Below are 20,353 nucleotides of genomic sequence, written 5' to 3'. Positions count from 1 at the left end.
CTCAGCCTTCCCAGGGAAGGTGCTCACCCTCCTGCCTTCTCGAACCCTCCCACCCACTGGAGGAGGGTCCGGTGACCAGACATTGAAACCCGGAGACAGCTGATCTAGAGCCTTTGTGCTGAATGAGATTAGAGTAGTTGTTAATGAGAAAAACCACGTTGCTGGGTCTTTAATCCCCCCTTTATCTCTTTCCACAAGCTAGAGAGTAGTTAGCAGATGAGAAAACTGGGATGAGAGCAGAAATGCTTTTACGGCTCCAGAACCCCAGCGCATTTCTCCTAGCTCCCCGGAGCCCCCCTTTTCCTCGTCTCACTGCACGGGATTCCAGTAGCTCGGTCTCAGCTCCTCCTCCCAGCCCCACCTGGTCCCTCCCCAGCCTCGGCTCCCGAATTCGTGCAGGCACACCGCCTTTCCTGGCACCTCTGACGTGACTCAGTGTACGTAATGCTCTTTGGATGACAGTCGGCAGCCCCCTGGGGTGAACCGGGTGCTTTTTAATGTCTCTCGATACCTTTGCTTCCCTGAGGAGCAGTGGCGACATTGTTACTCTCACCTCTGGTGAAAGGCGGTGAGTGGCCCCTGGCTGCTGGGCTTCTCTCCTAGGCTCGTTGAGGGATCACTGTGTTTCCTGTTCTCCTGAAAACACCTGACCTCCCAGCACTCAGATGGCAGGGTGGTCCCCAGGGGCTGCTTCCTCAGGGGCAGCCCTGGCCCCCAAGCAGGGAGGCTCCGGCACTGGCTCGGGGCTATGACAGTGCTCCTGAAATTGTCCTGTACTAATCAAGGGAGAGAGGTGACTTTTTTTGCTCGGTCTTATAACTGAAAGATGTGCTGGTCGTAGGGTGGAATGGAGGGCTGAGAAGTTCACTGTGGTTATTATACAGGGGAGAGAGTGCTGGTTACCAGCCAACACCCCTTCTCTCCTTATTCCTCACCAAAAGAACCTAATCACTGAAGGCAGTCATGTGGCCAGCGATAGGACTATTTTTTCCAGCCTCCCTTGTAAGCTGTGTGATTTAACTCTGGCCACCGAGATACAAGTAGGAGTTGTTGGGAGTGACTTCCAAGATGAGGAAGGCCTTCCTTGCTCTTACTTCCTTCTCTTTTCCTGGAACACAGATGTGATGGCTAGAGTATCTGCAGCCATTTTAGATCAGGAGGTGATGGGCAGGATGGAAACAATATGCTAAGAGTAAGAGAATAGACTGGGGGAAGGAGCCTGGGTCCCCGATGACCATGGCCCCACTGCCCCAGCCCCTGAATTTCTTTCATGTAGATAGCAATAGCCGTGGTATGTTTCTGTTATTTGGGTTTTTCCATTGCATGCAGTCAAGTCTAATCCTTACATGGTACAAAACACGTAAAAGTGGATGGCATCCCAATCATGGGAAAATATACGCCCACAGGATTCTTCACTGCTGCATTGTTTGTGATGGTAAAGGATCGGAAATGACGTAAATGCCCACACATATGACATTGACTGGATGATGGCGATGCACCCACCCAGCGGAGTTGGTGCAGCTGTGAGAAAAAATAAGGGTGGTATCTGTGGGTTTGTATGGGACTGACTTCCAGGACACACTGTTCGAGTGTGTTACCTTGGGTGTGGCAAAGGGAGGGGGCAATACAAGCGAAAACGGCAGAACTAAACGACATTTGAAAGGAAACACATACCCACAGTGACCCCTGTGAGTTTGGGACCTCGTGTTTGGGTACAAGACAAAGGAACTCGATGTGTATCTTAAAGGAACTATCTTAAAGTCTAGAGAGTTGATTTTTTTTTCTTGCAGATGTATAGGTTAGCAGTTCTGAAAATACTGTGTTTTGGGATCGAACAATTAAGTAAATATATTGTGCATCACGGAGCCAGATGTCTCGCTGACAGAGAAGAGAGATTAATATATGGAGGCAGAAGGATCTCGTGAACTCGGCAGTGTTGGAGTGGAATCAGAGGTATCTATGGATTTTCATATACATGTGTATATATATATAGTATATGTACATATGTATATGTGATGGGCATATATACTTGTCTATGTATTTATATTAATGTGTATTTATATATAGATATTTAGATTTACATAGCTATTGCATATAGATATATATCTGTATGTGATACATTTCTATGAATATAGATATACCTATCCATTTATACAAGTATAAGATATGTGCTTGTATATGTCTACATTTATTTATCTGCCAAGAAAGAGAGAGAGAGAGAGAGATCTGGTGAATATTCACATTGGGGGCGTCTGGGTGAGGGTGTGTGGGAATCCTTGGGACACGTCTTGTAATTTTGCTGCCAATCTGAAAGTATGTCAACTATAAAAAATAAAAGAAGAAAACCAAAGCAGGCAGCTTGGTAGAGTCGATGCTGAGGCTTGGCCCCCGTCCTTCTGGCCCCAGCCAGTGCTCCCCTTCACATCCCACAGCCTCCTCTTCCTTCTCCCTGGGGCTCTGGGCGGAACCTCAGGCGAAGGTCAAGGCCGGGAGGATGGGTTTCTCAGACCCCTTCTCCCCTGTCTGCGGGAAGACTAGGAGACATCCGCTGGGTCCCAGCGTGGACCTGGGGCAGGGGGTCTGGCCCAGCCTTTGAGGGTCTTCTCGGCTCTCTCATCTTACCATCCCCCCACCCCCTGTTGCCCGTGAACTGTGCAGGAAGGCTTTCTCAATGATGTATACCCCACCCCTCATTTCCTCTCCCCCCACCCTGGTTCTCTCCCACGTGTCTGGTCCTCCACACTGTGGCTTCTTGGGAGGTTCAGTAGCAAGGGCCCTCCTCCCCCCATCAGAGCGTGAGGAGCCTTCAGAAGAGAAGCAATTCCAGAGCTTCGCAATGGTGTTGGGCATAACTTGACTCTGCCCCTTGGACCTCAGTTTCCCACCTGCAAAGTGGACATGATGATAACGTTGACCTGACAGAGTGGTTTTGAAGATGAAATGGGATAAGCATGTAGATGTTTATTACAGAGCTCCTCGAATGTCAGGGAGCCGCAGTAGTAGATGGCAGCGATTTTGTGCAGTGGCACGAAAGATGAGCGGTTGAGAAGGCCTCGTTGCTTTCCTGAGCCCACACTCACCTTCCCTGGGACTGCATTTAACCAGTGAGTGCATCTAGTGGGTTGGATGGCCCTCTGGAAAAGACATGGGTTTAATCTGTCTGGCAAGTAGCCTTTCCTAAGTCTTTCCTACTCAGTGTGTAACTCTCGGGCCCCTGTGCTGACCTGGGTCTGTGTCCCCAAAGCCTCCATTGTCCCTGGATACAGAACTGCATCTTTGTGCCTTAATTTCCCAGAAGCACCCTCTCCCACTGCCGTGCCCTGATTAGTGTTAGGCAGAGGAGTTTGCTGGTGTGGAGGAAAATATACCATATTTTGTTTATGTGTTCAGTAGTTGACGAACAGTTGGCTTGGTTCCACTTTTTTGGCTATTGTGAGTAATGCTGAGATGAACATTTACATACAAGTTTTTGTGTGGATGTCTGTTTTCTTCTCTAGGAGTGGAATTGCTGGGTCATACTGAAACTGTATTTAACTTTTGAAGAACTATCAAACTGGCTTTCAAACAGATTGCACCATTTCACATTCCCACCAACAGTGTATTGAGGTTACACTTTGTCCGCATCCTTGTCAACACTTGTTATTGTCCGTCTTTTCTACTGTGGCCACTCTAAAGGGTATGAAGTGATACCTGCTTGTGGTTTCGATTTGCATTTTTCTGATGTTTGACCGTGTTGAGCATCTTTTAATGTGCTTACTGGTTGTTTATACATCACTTTTAGAGAAATTTCTGCTGAGATTCTTGGCCCATTTTCAATTCTTTTTATTATTGAGTCGAAGTATTTTTATGTGTTCTAGATATAATTCCCTTATCAGATACACAATTTGCAAACATTTTCCCCCATCCTGTTGGTTATCTTCTCACCTTCTCGACGCCGTCCTTTGTAGCACACTGTTTTACATTTTGACAAAGTTCAGTTTATCTATTTTCTCCTTCTGTTGCTTGTATTTTGGGTGTCATATCTAAGAAGACGTCACCTGGCCCCCGAGGTCACAAAGATTTGCACCTGTCTTTTTTTCTGAGTTTCATAGTTTCAGCCCTTACCACGAGGTCTGTGTGCATTTGAGTACGTTTTTGTGTATGCAGTGAGGAAGGGATCCAACCTCATTCTTTCGTGTGTGGATACCCAGTCGTCCCCGCTTTAAAAACAGATGTAATTCCATGCCGGTCGGTAAATAGTGTCTCCTCCTTTGCTCCAACCCCTCCTTGGGCCCTCCTGGACGTTCCCATGACCCACACACTGACCCATCTGTGTCTGTCACAGCAGAGGCCTCAGGACCCCACCGATTTTGATGCCGGTGAGCTCCCTGTTGTGACATATTCTGGACGTCACACCTGCCTGTTGCTCTGTGCGATGATGCACTCTGAGGGTGGGAGATACTAGTATCAATTTGGAGATGCCCCCCAACTTGCCATTAACAGCCACGTGTTGTAACTTGAGGGGGTGTTTCTGGAGCACAGAGAAATGCCGACTCTCCTGTGACTGTCACCCAGGGGAGACTTAGCAGGCGGGGCTGCCGCCCCAGTTGCACGGAAGCCTGTGAGGCTGAGGTCTCGGAGGTGGCGGGGGGAGGAGGTGCCCCTGTGTTTTCTCCGCAGGAACACTTGCGGTCCTCCTCCCAGCAATTTGCTCCCATCACACTGTCCCCTCTGAGGAGCAGGGAGGCCACCCAAGTGGGTTCCTCAGCTGCCTCCCTCCGGGGGAGACTGCTCGATTCTCAGACTGTCTCAGGCCTGAAAAGACTGAGTCGTGAAGACAACTTCCTCAGGAGCCCCTAGTCTGCAGACTTGGTGTCTGGTGTCTCCCAGGTCCCAGTGTCTGGAGGGCTCGCCGGGCCACAGCGGGGGACCTGGCCCATCCCCGGAAGGGCTCCGCCTCTGCCAGTCCATGGTCCCCCCCACCCCTGCCCTCTCTGCTCAGCCCCTCTCTCCTGCAGGGACTTGGTTCCCCATTTTTGGATAATCATATTTTTGGCAATGTCCCTTCTGTGTGCTGTGGAGCAAGCAGTCAAGTTTATGGCCTTTTCCCAAGTGCTGTTTACAGCTGGGCTGTGCCACCCAGACCTCCTGCTGTATTCCAGGGCACCAAGGTCAGGGGCCTTGCCTTGCCAGGAGGACAGACCCTGGTATGGAGACCCCCTGGCCTGACTGTTAGGTGGACAAGAAGGGAATGTCTTTGGACAGTCAGGGAGAGCCTGTGACAGGGCACCCGGTCCCCACCCTGCTGCCTGACCTCATAAATGGTCCCAATGGCACCTTAGGGTTTGGGTGGTCAGGAGTGACTGGGTATATATTTAGGGTGCTCAGGTGTGGCAGGGAGAGGACACAGGACAACTACAAGTAGAGTGGCTGCTACCTGCAAACTGTACGCTCATGCTGCCTTTGTGTGGGCAAATGCAAGGTCAAGTCCCTGTCACATGGTAAACCCAAAGAAAGGGTAACTTACTATCTTTATTATGATTATACTTTATAATTATATTTGAAGCTATTACATTTAAAGTCATTAAAATGTTTCTAATACTTATATTTAATAATTCATCTTTTATAAAATGTTTACAAGTGCTTTTTTCCAATGATCTAACATGTATTTTTAGGAAAAGTCTGACTTTATCGCTGAATGCCAAAGCAGCAATGCATTCGGTGACTACTTACTGAGTGCTTACTAATAGTAGACCCTGGGATGCACCTTGGCACCATGACAATGCCCTGCTCAGAGACGCATCCCTCAGCTCAGGTTCAAGTTTTAAAGGGGAATAAAGAGGATGAAAGGAAGCAGGAAAGTCAAGGTCTGAATTCCTACTGACTTTAAGCAAAATATGGGTCCCCAGGAGCCTCTCAGTTCAGCCTCATCCTTCTGTCCTTGTCACCCTCCCAAGACGTCGGGATCCAGCTCTTGTCCACCCATGTGTCTAAGCTTCATGAATCAAGGCACCAGACCTCCACAGGACCCAGCAGTGTCCCAGAAGGTGTCAAGGCCACAGGATAAATAGAGGCCCTGAATTATCCATTTTATCTGAAGAGCTTTCCAGGAAAAACCACCTTTGTAACAAGACGAACAGGGACTCATCACAGAGTGTGATACGAACCGCTATCTGAGACAGAAAGTGAGGCCTGAAAGAATTTGCTGTCTTGTGGTGAGCCACTTCGGGGCCGACCTCAGAGTCTGCGTGCTGTGGGTCTGCTTGCCCCTTTCCTAGGGGTCTTTGGGAGGGAAAGGTTGAGAAGCCGGGCTGTGGCGAGACCCATGCCCATCCCAGTCTGTGATCAGGTAGAGACTGCTGGGCCTGGGGAAGCTGGAAGGCTGTCTGCCTTTGACTTTCACCTTTACCCAGTCGCTGTTCCTTTAAGGCCAGTCTTTGGTGAAATGACTGATGACCCTCCCTTCTCACCTGCCTCCCACACCTCTACACAGGTCTTCCTTCCCTCATCCCTCCTGTACCCTTCCCCTGCCATTGCAGTGTGGCAGGTGTGGATTGATTGTGTTGGCCCAGCCCACATGCCCCCTCCCACCATAATCGCATCCTCACTTTCTTCAAGGAACCTCATCTCCTCTTCTTGCCACACCCCTGGCCAATGTGATTGGTCCAGCAACGAACACATGACCCAAGCTGAGCCAACCAGAATTGTTCCTTGAGATTTTATGATGAAACTAGGCTAGAGAAGCCATTTCGTCCCCTTTGGGTCACAACGCTAAGGGCATGGTCGCACAGTTAATGACAACTGTGTACCTGCCACGGGATAAAGTCTGGAGTGAGGAGGTTAACACACTGAAGCAGATGTTGAAATGAAAACAGAAAGTACTGATGTGTTCAAGCCTTCGGTCTACATCATAGGGTTTTCGTGAGGATTAAATGAGTTCATACGTGTGCTTAACACATGGTATGTATTCAGCGAATCCTAGACATTGATATTTATTCCATCCTTAGTCTTCCCCAGTTACATGAACCAGTAAACCTGTTCTTAGAAAAGACTGTTGGAACTGGGTTTCTGTGTCTTGTACCCAGTCACCCAAACTCTCAGGATCCAAGGAATATCCTTTCTTCCAAAGAAAAACAGGCGCTAAGTTACATTACACAGTGTGACAGTGGCTGCAGGGGTGTCCAGCTTCCAAGGTGCCCCCAGGGAGCCCTGCCTTTGGACGGACCCTCCCACATTGGATGGAAATGACTTTTGTAAGCACAGTAGAATATCACAGAAATGATAGAGTGTGGCTTCTGGATCTAGCTCAAGAAGACCTGTGCCTTCTGTCTTGACCCCTCTGGAGTCAATGTTAACTCCTGGCAGAGTCTGGGTCATTGCCTTGTATGGTCTGACCTGGTGTTTTTTGTTGTTGTTGTTTGTTTTCTTTGGCAAAAAAAAAGCTCTTTGTCCGATAATGACCACTCTGAGGCACTGAGTGCTTACATGGTGTCCGGTGCTACTCTGAAGGGTTTGAATGCAGCATGACCCCGGGGGAAAAGTCCAGAGCCGCCCTGTGGAGTTTGTTCCGTCCATGGCAGCCTGGTTTTGAGTGTAGGCAGCGGAGCCGGAGCCGGGCTGTCTGGGTCCAATGCTGTCCCTGCCACTGCCTGAGGACATGGCCTTGGGTGAATTACTGCTCAGAGCCTCTGTTTCCTTGGCATTTAAATGGACAGAATTATAGTACCTACCTCATAGGACCTTGTGAAGATTGAATGAGTTGATTCATGTGCTTAGCACCTACTGTCTGCTTAAGAAATGTTAGTAACCATAACTTACGGTAGGAGGCATGAAACTCAGAGCAGCCAGGCCCGTGCACTTGAGGTACCTTAGGAAGCAGTGGTGCTGAAATGCAGGCTCCTGTCATCTCAGCATCCGGGGAGCACGCTGTGTGTTCTAAACACAACCTGGGTCATGTTCATGTCACTCACAAATGTCTAGTAACTATGTTCTTTTAAAAAAGTATAAAAATACAGATGAAATTCATTTTAATGATACATTTGATTTCTCCCAGCAGATCCAAAATACTATCATTTCAACATGTAACAAACGTAAAGTTATTGCCATACTTTACATTCTTTTTCCTTCTAATGTGTTGTGTCTTTGAATTCCTGAGTGTTTTGGGCTTATGGCGTCTCTTGATTAGGACCAGCCACATTTCCAGTGCCCGACAGCTCGGATCCAGAGCTTTTGCTTTTCCTCCCTTGTGTCCCCAGACACACAAATGCATGTCTGTGAGTGCACCCATCTCCTCCACCCACCCCCCCAAACTAGGTGAGGTCCCTCTGCCTTGTAGATGCTTCTGGCATCTTGTTCTTATTCTTCATAGTCCTGCAATATTATTATTGCTTTACTATTATTACCATTACTATTACTATTATTATTATTATTAAATTATGTGTATCCAGTAGACAGAAAAGTCCAGAAGGGCAGGGCCTTTGTTCACATGTGTCTCCTAGGGTGATAAATAGTGTTGAATAAGTGAATGAATGAATGAATGAATGAATGAGTGTAAGTGAACGAGACCGTCCTTGCCTTGTCCTTCTAGATGCTCTGCTACCTACTTTGTGTCCATTCAGAATGGCTGGCCTCCCTCTCTCTGTCTTTTCCTTTCTTTCTTTTCCTCTCTAGCCCCTCCTTCCTTCTCTGCGTGAGCACCCAGGGGGATCGGCCATGAGGTGCGCTGTAAGAAATCAGTTACTATTTTTCTAATTACACAGACCCCTGTGCTCTGAAATATCTGGAAGGGCATGAGGGCAGAGGCTGTGTTGGTGGGAAATCCAGTGTTACAGGTGACCTTGAACATGCATAAAGGCAGAGGAAGGGGCAAAATGCGTCTTCAGCCAGGCAAAGTCAGCCTTAGTTGGCACTTGGCACCTGCTCCCTTGTCCTCTCTCATTCCTTCCTTTCCTGCCCCTCCCTTCGGCCAGCATCCTCCATCCCGCATCGCCTGTGAGGTCCAAGCCTCAGAGACGGTCTCTTGTTTTCATTCTGGAAGCACCGCCTGTTTCACTGAGCAGTGTCTAGACCAGTGTTTTGCATGGTGCAAGATGCACACACACCACCAGAGAATCCTGGGGAAACACTGGTTGTGATTCAGTGGGTGTGGGAAGGGCCTGAGGGTCTGCATTTCTCCCAGGCCCCCAGGTTGATGCTGGTCCAGGGGCTACCTGTGAGTAGCAGAGATCTAAAAGTACAGCAAAGCCTTTCTTCTGCTGGTGTGGGTGGTCTCTTACAGCAAAACATGGGTGTGCCACTGTCCTGCGAGCCCCTTTCCCTCAGGACTGAAGAGGAGAAGGAAGGACAGAGAGGACAGAGACCCTCATCCTGTCCTCCCGTCATTTTGTTAACAAGGAAGCCAGCTCATCCACTGACGGGCACGTGGGCTGCTGCCAAACCTTGGCTACTGTAAATGATGTTGCAATGGTCATTTACACAATGGGATACTATGTGGCTACAAAAAGAGGGAGATCTTAACTTTTGCAACAGCATGGGTGGACCTGGAGAGCGTTATGCTAAGTGAGAGAAGCCAGTCAGAGAAAGACGAATACCACAGGATTTCACTTATACGTGGAATCTGACGAACACAATAAACTAGCCAACAAAATAGAAACAGACTCATAAATACAGAGAGCAGACTGGCAGCTGTCAGGGGGGAGGGCGTATGGGAGCGGGGTGAGACAGGGCAAGGGATTGCGCAAAAAGAAAAAGTGAAAAAAGCACCTTCCTGGGCACAGACGACAGTGTGGGGATTATCAGAGGGAAAGGGGGTGGGGGAGGTAGAGGGGGGCCAAGGAGGGATACATGGTGCGGGAGGGGATTTGACCTTGGGTGGTGATCACACAGTACAACATGCAGACGATGTCATACAGAATGATACACCTGAAACCTATATAATTGTATTAACCAGTGACATCCCAGTAAATTCAATAAAAACAAATTCGAAGGTGACAGATTCAGGGTTACCCCCCCCCCTTGGCCCTGCACTGTGCTGTCTTTCACTGTGAGAGCTGGTGTGCTGGCACTACGGGTGGCCTCGGCCCACGCATGGCAAAGTCAGGCCCACGTGCATCGGGTAGCGGGGCGGGAACAACGTGGCGTCGCAGCTGCAGAGCATACACCCCAAACCCCGATGCACGGGCGAGTGGCAGACTCCAGCACAGGCGAGCGCTGCTTGAACAGCCTGGAGCCCCGAAGGCCTGGGTCGGGATGCTGGCTCCACCCTGTACCGGCCGTGTTGAGCAAGTGGCCGTGTGCGGCTCCCCTGCCCGTGAAGTAGGCACAATGATGCCTGTTGTTCGGGGTGCTGATATAATTAATAAAAATAGTATTTGTCACTTTCGATAATTATTATGCACAGAGCACATCACCATGCATGATGCATTGTTCTAAGCATGAAGTATCTCATTTAATCCTCTCAACAGCTGATGAGAGAGGCAGAATCTGAATTATTATTTCTGTTTTATGAGGGGGCAAAGCTCAGGCAGGTGGAGGCAGGAGCCCAGGGTCACCGGAGCTGGAATTCGAACCCAGGCAGCCTGAGTACCAGACACCCCCTCCCCCACTCTGCACTGCCATGCGTGGGGCCTGCAGTCCAGCACGCGTGGGCGTGCCGTGAACATCCGTGGGTGTCCGAACGAACGAACGAATGAACGAACCACCCTCAGTTCCACTGTGAAATCCAGAAAAGGCGCGCTCTCGCTCCGCCTTCCTCTCTCCTCCCTTCTCTCTCTGCGTTTTAGTTACTTAAAAACAAAAGAATTTCTTGAAGAGTTAACATATAGACATGACTCAGAAGAAGCAAATGGATAGAAACTGAAAAATATTCTTCCTCTCCTTGACCCCCAGGCACCCAAGCCTTTCGCTGGGGCGACCACTCTGCACCAGCTTCTTGTACAAGCAAATGCATATCCCCCTGTTAATGCAGATGGCAGCCGACCACGTGGAATGTTCTGCCTGGACTGGTTTTTGCTCCATGGAAGTGGCTCCATGTTACCAGAGGAGTTTTTGACCACTTCCTCCCTCCCCCACCCCCCTTTCAACTTTATCTGTGCCTTCCCTGAAGGAGGCTGCGAACATCGAATCAACTGAACAGAAAGTGCTGAGCACGAGGCCTATCAAATAGTAGGCACTTACTTAACTTCATTTTATTTTATTTTATTTAACCACCTAAAGGAAGTGAGAGCTGAAATGGCCCCCACTCAGGACAAGCCACTGAGGCCAGTGGCCAGCTCCTGAAGGTGACAAGCCTTCCTCTGGGTGTTTGTGCACAGATAAAGGGCCGTTCACCCCAAGGACAGGAAGGGAGGCAGTCAGGAGCAAGCAAAAATACGGACAAAGCAAACTTCAGAGCCATCCGAAAACATAGAAAGTGAGGCTCCCACACACTGAGCAGGCCAGTGCCCCCCTCGCAGGCCTCCCCATCCCCAAAGTGGACACTGTCTGGCTTCCGATTTCCAGCATCAAATACAAAGGGGGCGGGGGGGCGGGCCTTCATTTCCTCAGTTTGGTGGCCTCTTCGGGGAGAGGGTCTAGTCTGGGGCCAGAAGGGCCAGTCTGCTGGCCAAGGGTGGCCGGCTGCGTCACCCGGACCTCGGGCTGGCGAGGTGGCCACGCGCCCACGATCTGGGCACGAGGTGTCTGCCTCTCGCTGCCACGGACCCATGCACTTCTCCCCTCCTGGCCACCAGAGGCCCATTCAAAATGTGTCACATTAGAAAAAAGAGTCACGTTATTTTAATCTACACCCATTTTTATCACCATTTAAAGGATTTTTTTCAAATTACCCCTGGAAACTCCCTCTATCTAATAATTATCAGAAAAAAAAAAGAGAGAGGAAAAGGAAAGGGGGAGAGGTGGGAGGTGGGAAAAAAAGCTCACAAGAGGCTGGGAAGCTCTGCTTTGTCAGGGAGAAGAAAATAAAGAGAAATCAGCCCGGCTTCAAAGGGCGCATTTCCATAATTGCCCTGTAACTTTGGCAAAATAAATCTGAGCGGCTGAGAAAAGCACAATCTCTCAGATGAGTGCACTCCAAAGGCCCCGGAGGGCCGCCGGCCACTTGTGAGCGGCCTGTGCAGTGAGAGAATGCAGCCCTGCCCCCCTCCCCGCACAAAAGCTGCGAATCACAGCCTCCCAGTCCCCGGCCTGCTGGTCCCGGAGTGAGACCTTCCCCTGCCTTCATCTCCCTCCCGAGCCCGGGCGCACACGGACACACAGATGCACACACAGGCACTGTTTACGCAGATACGTGTGCACACAGAGAGAGGCACACAGGCAGACACAGAAAGACAAATGCAGACACACAGACACACAGGAATGGACAGAGAGACAGGCAGACACACAAACACGGGCAGACACACAAACCCACACAGTCGTATACTCGAGGGCATCATAAGCAAATAAATAAACACACATTTATGCGCACAGAAGGGCTGGCAGCAGTTGAAAGGTGGCAATGACTCTGAGGCAAAACCCCAGGAGTCGAGCTTTCATCTGTGCAAACCTCCCCGTGACCCGCTCCCGTCACGACATCCAGAGAGGAAGGCCCCGACTGTCCTGATGCATCCTCTTCTGGGCCGACTTTGTCCCTCTCGCCTGGGACGGTCCCACTGCCAGCGGCTCGGGGCACCAGGCTCGGGGCACCAGGCTCGGGGCGCCAGGCTGAGCTGAAACCCACTCTCTTGTTCCCAGGCCGGCATGGCCTCCTCTCTCTCACCCCACTTCCTCCTTCCAGGGCTCAGAGCTTTTAAAGAACAAAAAGCGCCCCACTTAGCACCCTGTCTTCTTGTTTCTGCACAGAGCCGTGGTTCTGGGAGAGGAGACCCGGCTGAGGGTTGCCCCGGACACCTCTCCCTGGCCTCACAGGATGCTGTCCCGGCCTCGGCCCTGCTGACATCTGGACCAGAGAATTCTTTGTGTTCAGGGCTGGTCTGTGCCTTGTAGGACCTTTGTGCTCACTATCTAGGTGTTAGGTGCCAGGAACACTCCTGGCCAGTCATGACAATCGAAACTGTCCCGGCAGAGGGGCATTGTCTGTCGAGAAGCACTCCTAGGGCCTGTCCCAGGTCTCTACTCACTCCCAGGGAGAGAGGCCTCATGGGCTTTTCTACCCAGACAGTCAGGGCGGCACATGGAGGGCCTGGAGCGTTCAGATGGGAACAGTGACTGCGTCAAAGCTACGCTGGTCACAGGCTAGATGGACATCTTTAGTGTGGTCGGCTCGGCCAGCTCGGTCAGACAGCCACTGGTTAGGGTCAGGAGGCGATACTGGAGAGGCGGTGGGTCCCTGTCACTCCCGTAATTATCTTTAGGTCCACACCTTCTCATTTGTGCCCAATCGTAGACAACAGGGGATATGTAAGGAAATGTGGACACATTCTTCTAGTCCGGTCCCCTCCGTGCTGCAGACGGTGAGTGGGAGGCCCAGAGAGAGGATAGGACTTGCCCCCCTCTCAAGTGAGAGGTACCTCTAACCACGGACACGGTTCTGCACACCTGCAGTTAATTGTCCATTTTCATCTGATGGAGGTAGAGGGTATGTGCAACCCGGGATTACAGGGTACAGAAGACATTTCTAGAAGGATACAAGTAATTAGGCCCAACGTGAGTTCCTGACAGAATCTCCCACCCAGTCCCTCTCTCTGACCTTCCATAACTTGGGCCTAAGACAGCAGACCCGTTGGCCCTGACTGTGCACCTGGAGACCCCCCAGCCCAGCAGGTGAGGGCTCGCCCTCTCCTCACGTCTCACCTGGGACAGGTGAGCGGCTGGAGCATCCCTTCCTGTCCCGCAGCCTCCAGCCTGTCTGTGCTGCCTTCAGACTGGATTCCACTTCCTCCTCCCCGTATTCTACGGGAAAGAAATTCCATTGGCCACCGGGAATGTGCCAGTCCCAGAGGCGGGCCATCACTTAGGGAGATGATTCTATTCTCCGGCCCCATGCAGATAATGAGGGAAGCGGAGCCACACACTCCTTCCTCTGACCTAATTGATTATCCCCACACACCTAGGAGTGCTTTGCATAACCAGCCCCGACAGCAGGAACCCCTTCCAGGAGGAGTGATTGACACATTTTATTTCTAATCGAAGCTTCAGCAGGACCAAGGAAGAGATCCCCATCTCTTCCCCATCTCTCTCCTCCCTGGCTTCCTTTTTTCCCCTCCTTCTCTCCCCGAGCTTCCTTTCTCCTTTCTAAGCTGTAGGGCTGGACCGTGAAGGCTAGAGGCCGTTCTAGGATCCCTGAGAGGAAGGAGCTGAGGGGAGGACCCAGGGAGGAGGTTCTGGGAGGAGGGTGAGCAGCCTGCTTCCTGGTGAAATGGAAAGGCAGCCGAGGGGAGCTGTCTCCTCTTCCCTTTCTTGGCTGAGAAGCCTGAGCAGGCTTTTCCCTTTTGTTCAAGGCTGTCTTATTGGAGTCGTGTTAAAGCAGGTGAGGGGCCCACGTGCAAACACGGGAGCTGCTCTTGAGTTTACTCTCCTCTGGCACCCACTCATGCTACTCTCTCAGTGGGCCAGGTGGGTCTCCTCCAGGGACCATGGTCCATGGAATGGGGTGGGCTGAAGGGTGAAGGGCACTCGGGGGTTTTCCCAGGAGAGAGACCGGGGACAGGAGCTCAGGTCTGTCCCGCTCTGCCTGGCCTCTTGACACCCACTCCCTCCGCACGGAGGAGGCTCGTCTTCCCCCTTGGTGGGCCCTCGGCGTGGAGAGGCCGCCTGGCTTTGCTCTCACCTGCTCTCCCTGCCTGGGTGGTTTCCTTTTCCCAGGTTGAGTTGGGTTTTGAGAGGCCTCGACTCAGAGGCCTCACTTTTAGGGTGACAAGAGGGGGTGTGGCAGAACGCTGCCAGGAGGCTGAGGGGGTGGGGGTCTGGGATTCTGGAATATAATTGCAGGACTCGGGCGATCTACCCTCACCCACCACATGCCAGCATCCCCCTGTGCTTTGACAAATACCCTTCACCCCTAGAGGTAGGTGTCCATTCCCACTGCATAGCTGAGGAAATAGGACACAGAGGAGTTAATTATCTGCTCGGGATTTCACAGGAAGTGGAGGGGGCGGGGGTCCATGTCACAGTGAAGCTCGGGAGGTACCAGCCAGGGCCTCTGGGGGTGTTGTGAAGCTGAGCATGCTAACAGAGGCCGCCCCCCACCTCCCCATCCCCCAGCAGTATCCCAGGCCAGCCTTGGCCTCGGAGGTTTAGGGCCCAGGCCGCTGGAGCTGGCTGCATGTCTGGGAGGCGCTGGCAGTGTCCAGGGCCAGAGCCAAACCACAGCCTCCCGGCCACCAGGGAAGAACCCGAACTCCAGAAGAAAGAAAGTTAAGAGTTAAGGGGGAGCTGGGAGAAGAGGGAGCAGCAGAGAGGCCTCCCGCCCACTGGGAGCAAGGAGCACCGGTTTCTGACCTCCTCTGCCTGGTGTCCTGTCTCTGCGTCACCAGCTCTGTGTGACCCCGGAAGGCCCGACACTCACACTCCTTCCCACTCACCTCTGGGGCCCTGACACAGCTCAACTACCCCAGCCTGAGTGGGGGGTCCCCAGGGTGGGGCGGGTACTGGCAGCTGCATCTGCATTGGACCAGGCCTTGCTGGACCCCCTCCGCTTGTATGCACCCCCAAGTTGTACAGTGTGACGCGTGTTCATGGTTTCTGGCCTGCAAGCTCTTCCCAAACCTCCCTGGAGACCCATGAGATTGTCACACGCCCCACTATGCAGGGCCAACACCTGGCAGCTGCCGCCTTATAAACATACTAACTAAAAGTGAGGAGGGAGATGCAAAAAAGGTACCCCCACTTTGTACCCCAACTCGTCCCTCTCCCTGAATTCCTTACAACTTCAAGTCCGAGTTGGATGCTGGACTGAAAAAGGAGGGCAGGAGGGGTCTGGTGCCTGGCCCAGCCTGGAGGCCTTGGTGGCCCACACCGAGCGGCCCTTCTGTCCTGTAGAGGGAGCTCCAGCCCCAAATTTCCCGACTCCCTCCCCTGGTCGGCCCGGACCGGTCCTGCCTGTAGCCTGAATCCCGCCTGGGTCTGTGCTCCTGCCTGGACCCTCCGCGCCCGGGCCTCTGAAGGCTGCCCTTGAGGGCACCCGGGCAAAACCCACTGCAGTGCCAGGCGCGCAGATGCTGCCATATCCTGGGGCCCCCAACTCTGAATTCGGGCTGGGCCCAGGAACCAAGAGGGAAGGATGTGCGCCCCTAAGCTCCGCGCTCCACTGTAGCTTCTATGCGGGGGAGTCTGTGGCTGCAACGCGGTTGGAAGGGGGCTTGGAGCTGAGCGTGCATGGCTCCCTGTATAAGGAACTAAGCTCAGTTGTGCCAATCCAAGAGTGGGGGCACGAGGAGGGTGAGAACCTCCCAGCCTAACCCCTCCGCATGCAGACCCTCCCTTAAGCTTCCTGCGCTGTCACTAGACGCCGCAAGACCCCGTGGTTGCCTCTGTGGGCCGGCCGGTGGGGGGCCGCTTTCTCACCGAGATTCCTTGCAGGGAATCTCGCGCCGGTTCCCCACCTGCCTCCTCTGCCCTTCCTGTCCGGAGCCCCGGGTACTTCTCCAGCGGCGCCCCCAGCCCCGCCACTTCCGCGCCTCCAGGCTCCTCGGCTCACGCGGTCCGGCCCGTCTCTCCTCCGCTTCTGCTGATTCCAGCGACTCTTACACATGGACGGTGGGGGCGAGGGCGGAACACAGCGAGTAAAACCCAGCAAACAGATCCCTCTGGGGGCAGCAGGCGGGTTGTAGTCAAAGTGGCAACAGCTCATTTATTTAGCCAAAAATAGATACTTTCTTGTACAATTCGGTTCACACATATGTACATTTTTCTGTATATACAAACAAGTCAGACACACTTACTCGCACTGAAACTCCACCCCCCCAAAATCAACCTTACAAACCAATTTCACCAACTCAACTAATGTGGGCACAGACGCGACTTGGGGAGAACCCGGGGGGACTTGTTTGATTTCTTTTTATTTTTTTGTTGAGTTTTCTTTTTTAGGTATTCATACACAGACATGCTTACAAGTCATAACTATACAGAGCGATTTTTTTTACAATTATTACAATTATTTTTTTTAAAATTTTAAAAGAACTAGGATGAGGAGAGAGCTGACAAGACCAGCGCAGCGTCCAGGTGGTTCTGGGGCCTGCAAGAGAGAGGCAACGGTAGCAAAGGCCAGGAGAGAGAAGGGCAAGCGCAGTGCCTAAGGCTGGGAGACCCAACCGGGGCGGAGGCCGGGGGCAGGGAGGTGCCGCACGGTAATCGTGCCGGCTCTGGCTACTGGCCTTCCCGTTTAACCGTTAAGAGTGGAGAGGGCTCAGCCCGGAGGCTGGGGTCTGGGAGGAGGGAGGTGGGCCCCAGGGGCCGGCTGGCAGGGCTGAGCACCAGACCCTCAACCGCGCGGCAAGGACTGGGACCGAGCTGTCGCACCACCTCGGGGCCCTCGGAGACTACGAAAGAGTGTGTTGTCCCCTTTTAAAAGTTTGTCCCAGCTGCGTTCCCTGGGGTGGGGGCAAAAAGCCCGCGTTTGCTCCGGTTCTTTACTTCCCCAGCCTGCCGGTCCCACATTCCGCCCACCTCCGCGTCTCTTACCGCCTGGGCACGGGCTGGAAAGCTGTCTTGAGTAACTTTTTCTCCACTTCCAAGGCACTACAGCGATCTAAGGGAAGCGAGGGAGAAAAAGGAGGGCCTTTAGGGCACTTTGTTCTGGCTCCCGGGGCCGTGGGAGGCAGGCGCTAGGCGGTGAAAGCCCTGAGCCCTTGGGGTCCTGCCCTCCTTCTCCGGCCGCACGGCGATCCCCAGAGCCCGCTCCCCACCTCCCTGCGTTGAGCTGAGCAGTCACCTGTTCCGCCCTCCGGCTCCGCGGGCCGAGCGAAGGCGGCTGCGGCGGTGGCCTGGTGACCCGCGGCTCCGGGAAGTCCCAACAGGTGTGGAGGGGCTGAGCCGAGCAGGGAGAGAGGGTGCGGGCGTGGGCCGGGCGGCGGGCCCGGGAACGGCCGGTTGGTCCAAGCGGGGAACTTGCCCAGCGGCGCAGAGACGAGTCTGTGCGCCGCGGCCGGGGAGAGCTGCAGGGTTGGGGGCGCGACAGCTGCCCCAGGAGGAGAGCCCCCCGCGCCCGGAGGCGAGCGGCGCGGGTTGTCGGGGCTTGTGGCCGTCTCGGCCAGGGACCAGATCTTGGGCTTCTGCAGGGCAGAGGCGGGCGCTGGAGCGGGAGCACAGGGATCCAGGCCCGCGGGGGGCGAGGGCGGAGATGGCGGAGCCACGGCCATCGGCGGCTGTACTGGGGCCAGACTCAGGGCCGGCAGCGGACGCTCCTCCAGGCCCTCGGAGCTGTCGTCCGAGTCGCTGTTCTTGGAGTCCGAAATGGGTACCAGGCCGAGGCCCTCGTCCCGGTGCGCCGCCCCAGCCAGGCCCAGCTCAGGCGTGGCTGCGCCGTCTACGTTCTCCAAATCGATCTCCTCGTCCTCCTCGTCGTCGTCCGCCAGGCCCTCGCCCCCCGCGTCCTCCTCCTCCCCTCCGAGCTCCTCCTCCTCCAGCTCCAGCTCGCGTTTGCCGTCGTCTTCGTCGTCCTCCTCGTCTTCCTCTTCCCGCTCGCTCCCGTAAGCGTTGCCCTCCTCGTCGGTGCGGCTGCGGGGCGCCCAGGTCATCTTGTTCTCCTTCTTGAGGCGCCGGCGCGCGTTGGCGAACCAGGTGGACACCTGGGTGAGGGTCATCTTGGTGATGATGGCCAGCATGATCTTCTCGCCCTTGGTGGGGTAGGGGTTCTTGCGGTGCTCGTTGAGCCAGGCCTTGAGCGTGCTCGTGCTCTCCCGGGTGGCGTTCTTGGGACGGGACGGGTCTCCGAACTGGTACTGGCCGTACGGGTAGAAGGCGGCGTGCGGGTGCGGAAACGCGGCTGCCGCGGCCGGATGCTGCACCCCGGGGCTGTCTTTCAGCTCATACTGGGCGCCCTGTACTCACGTGGGGAAGGAAGGGACACGCGCGCGGAGGGAGCGCGGATGAGCCCTGGCCGTGGCGGCCTCCACGCCCCCCCCCCGCCCGGGCCCCGCTAGTCCACTCCCGCCCGCTCACCCCGTCCGGCGCCCCAGCTCCCACCCCCTCGTTCCCGGCTCCTCGGGCGCTTACCAGCTGCGGGAAGATGGGCAGCTCGGCCGCGTAGGGCAGGAAGGCGCCGTAGCCTTGGGCGGCGGCTGCCGCCGCTGCCGCCGCAGCGTAGGGCGCCCCGTACACGGACGAGAGCACATTGGACAGGGATCCCGAGGCGGCCAGCTCCGAGGCTCCGGCTCCCGGGCCGCCCCGGGCCCCAGCGCTGCCGCCACCAGCGGCGGCCCCCGGGCGCTCGGGTGGGTAGAGCGGGCGGATGTACTGGTATCCGAGCTGGGGGAAGGACATGGTGGCCCGCGGGGCACGGACGGAGAGGGGGTCCGGCCCCCGGGGCCGCCCTGCTCAGCGCCACCCGCGGGCTCCGGCGCGCATCGGGGGCCGGGCCGGGCTGGGGCCGCGCTGCCTCCCGCGCTGCGCGGCGCTCCGCGTTCACCTATTGATCTGCTCGGCGGCGGCGGCGCGGCGGCGGCGAGGAGCCAGGTCAGGTCCGAACAGATTGGCGAAGATTCCCCCGGCTCCGGGCTCTGATTGACATTTCCACGGGCCCGCAAGCCCCTCCTCTCCGCGCCGCGCTCCCTCCTCTCGCTGCCGGAGCTGCCTCTGCCCGCGCCGGGCTCCTCGCTGCCCTCCTCTCCCCGGCAGGGTCGCGCCACGCTTCCTTCGCCCTCCTCTAGTTCTCACTCCTCCTCCTCGCCCTTCCTCTCCCCTCCCCTCCGCGCGCTCCTCTCCCCCCAGGATCGCTTCCGCTCCTTCGGGCTCTTTACCCCTTCTGGGCGCTAGGAAACTCTGTCCTTTCTCCTCCTTCCCTTTCTCTCACGATTTCTTTTCCTCCCCTTTCCGTTCCCTTTGCTCTTTCCCCTCTCGCTCTTCCCTCACATAACACTGTCCCCGCCCCGCCCCGGCCTCTGCGTCCCGGACTAAGGCGGCCTCAAGTTGCGCACAGTTAGGGTGCTGTGCGGGGCAGGGGTGGGAGGGAGAGGTGTCCGTCTCGTCTGTGTGTCCGTCCCCGCCCTGGCTCCCTCCCTCGCCCTTCCCCAAATCTCAGGTCTGACGTCGCGCCCTCTTATTCGACTTTTCCTTGCGTCTTCTTCCCGAGTCGCCAATCGCTGGGGAGCCTCACTGGCGAGGCCGCCCACCCCCGCGAATACCGCGCGCGGGGCGGGCCGGGTTGGGGGGCAGGACCCAGCGCTCCCAGCCCCTTCCCGCCCCCTTTGGCCTTCTTGGAGCGGCTCGGGTGGAGTAGGGG

The 20,353-nt window shown here is 54.7% G+C and overlaps 1 protein-coding gene across 1 annotated transcript; it reads right to left on the bottom strand.

Moving 5' to 3' along the window:
• Positions 1–16,750: 16,750 nt before the first annotated feature.
• IRX3 (iroquois homeobox 3) lies at positions 16,751–20,114 on the bottom strand. The gene is made up of 4 exons (XM_037141547.2): positions 19,129–20,114; positions 17,846–18,953; positions 17,596–17,662; positions 16,751–17,149 (listed from the first exon to the last, which is right to left on the bottom strand). The coding sequence occupies exons 1-4, from the start codon at positions 19,393–19,395 to the stop codon at positions 17,095–17,097; spliced, it is 1,497 nt and encodes a 498-aa protein (XP_036997442.2). The 5' UTR covers positions 19,396–20,114; the 3' UTR covers positions 16,751–17,094.
• Between the last annotated feature and the right edge of the window lie 239 nt (positions 20,115–20,353).

This window comes from Artibeus jamaicensis, unplaced genomic scaffold (genome assembly GCF_021234435.1).
Source record: "Artibeus jamaicensis isolate MK-2021 breed Jamaican fruit bat unplaced genomic scaffold, CSHL_Jam_final contig_3152, whole genome shotgun sequence".
Taxonomy (NCBI): Eukaryota; Metazoa; Chordata; class Mammalia; order Chiroptera; family Phyllostomidae; genus Artibeus; species Artibeus jamaicensis.
The sequence above is the reverse complement of the archived record's forward strand: the minus strand, read 5'-3'. Positions and strand labels throughout refer to the sequence as shown.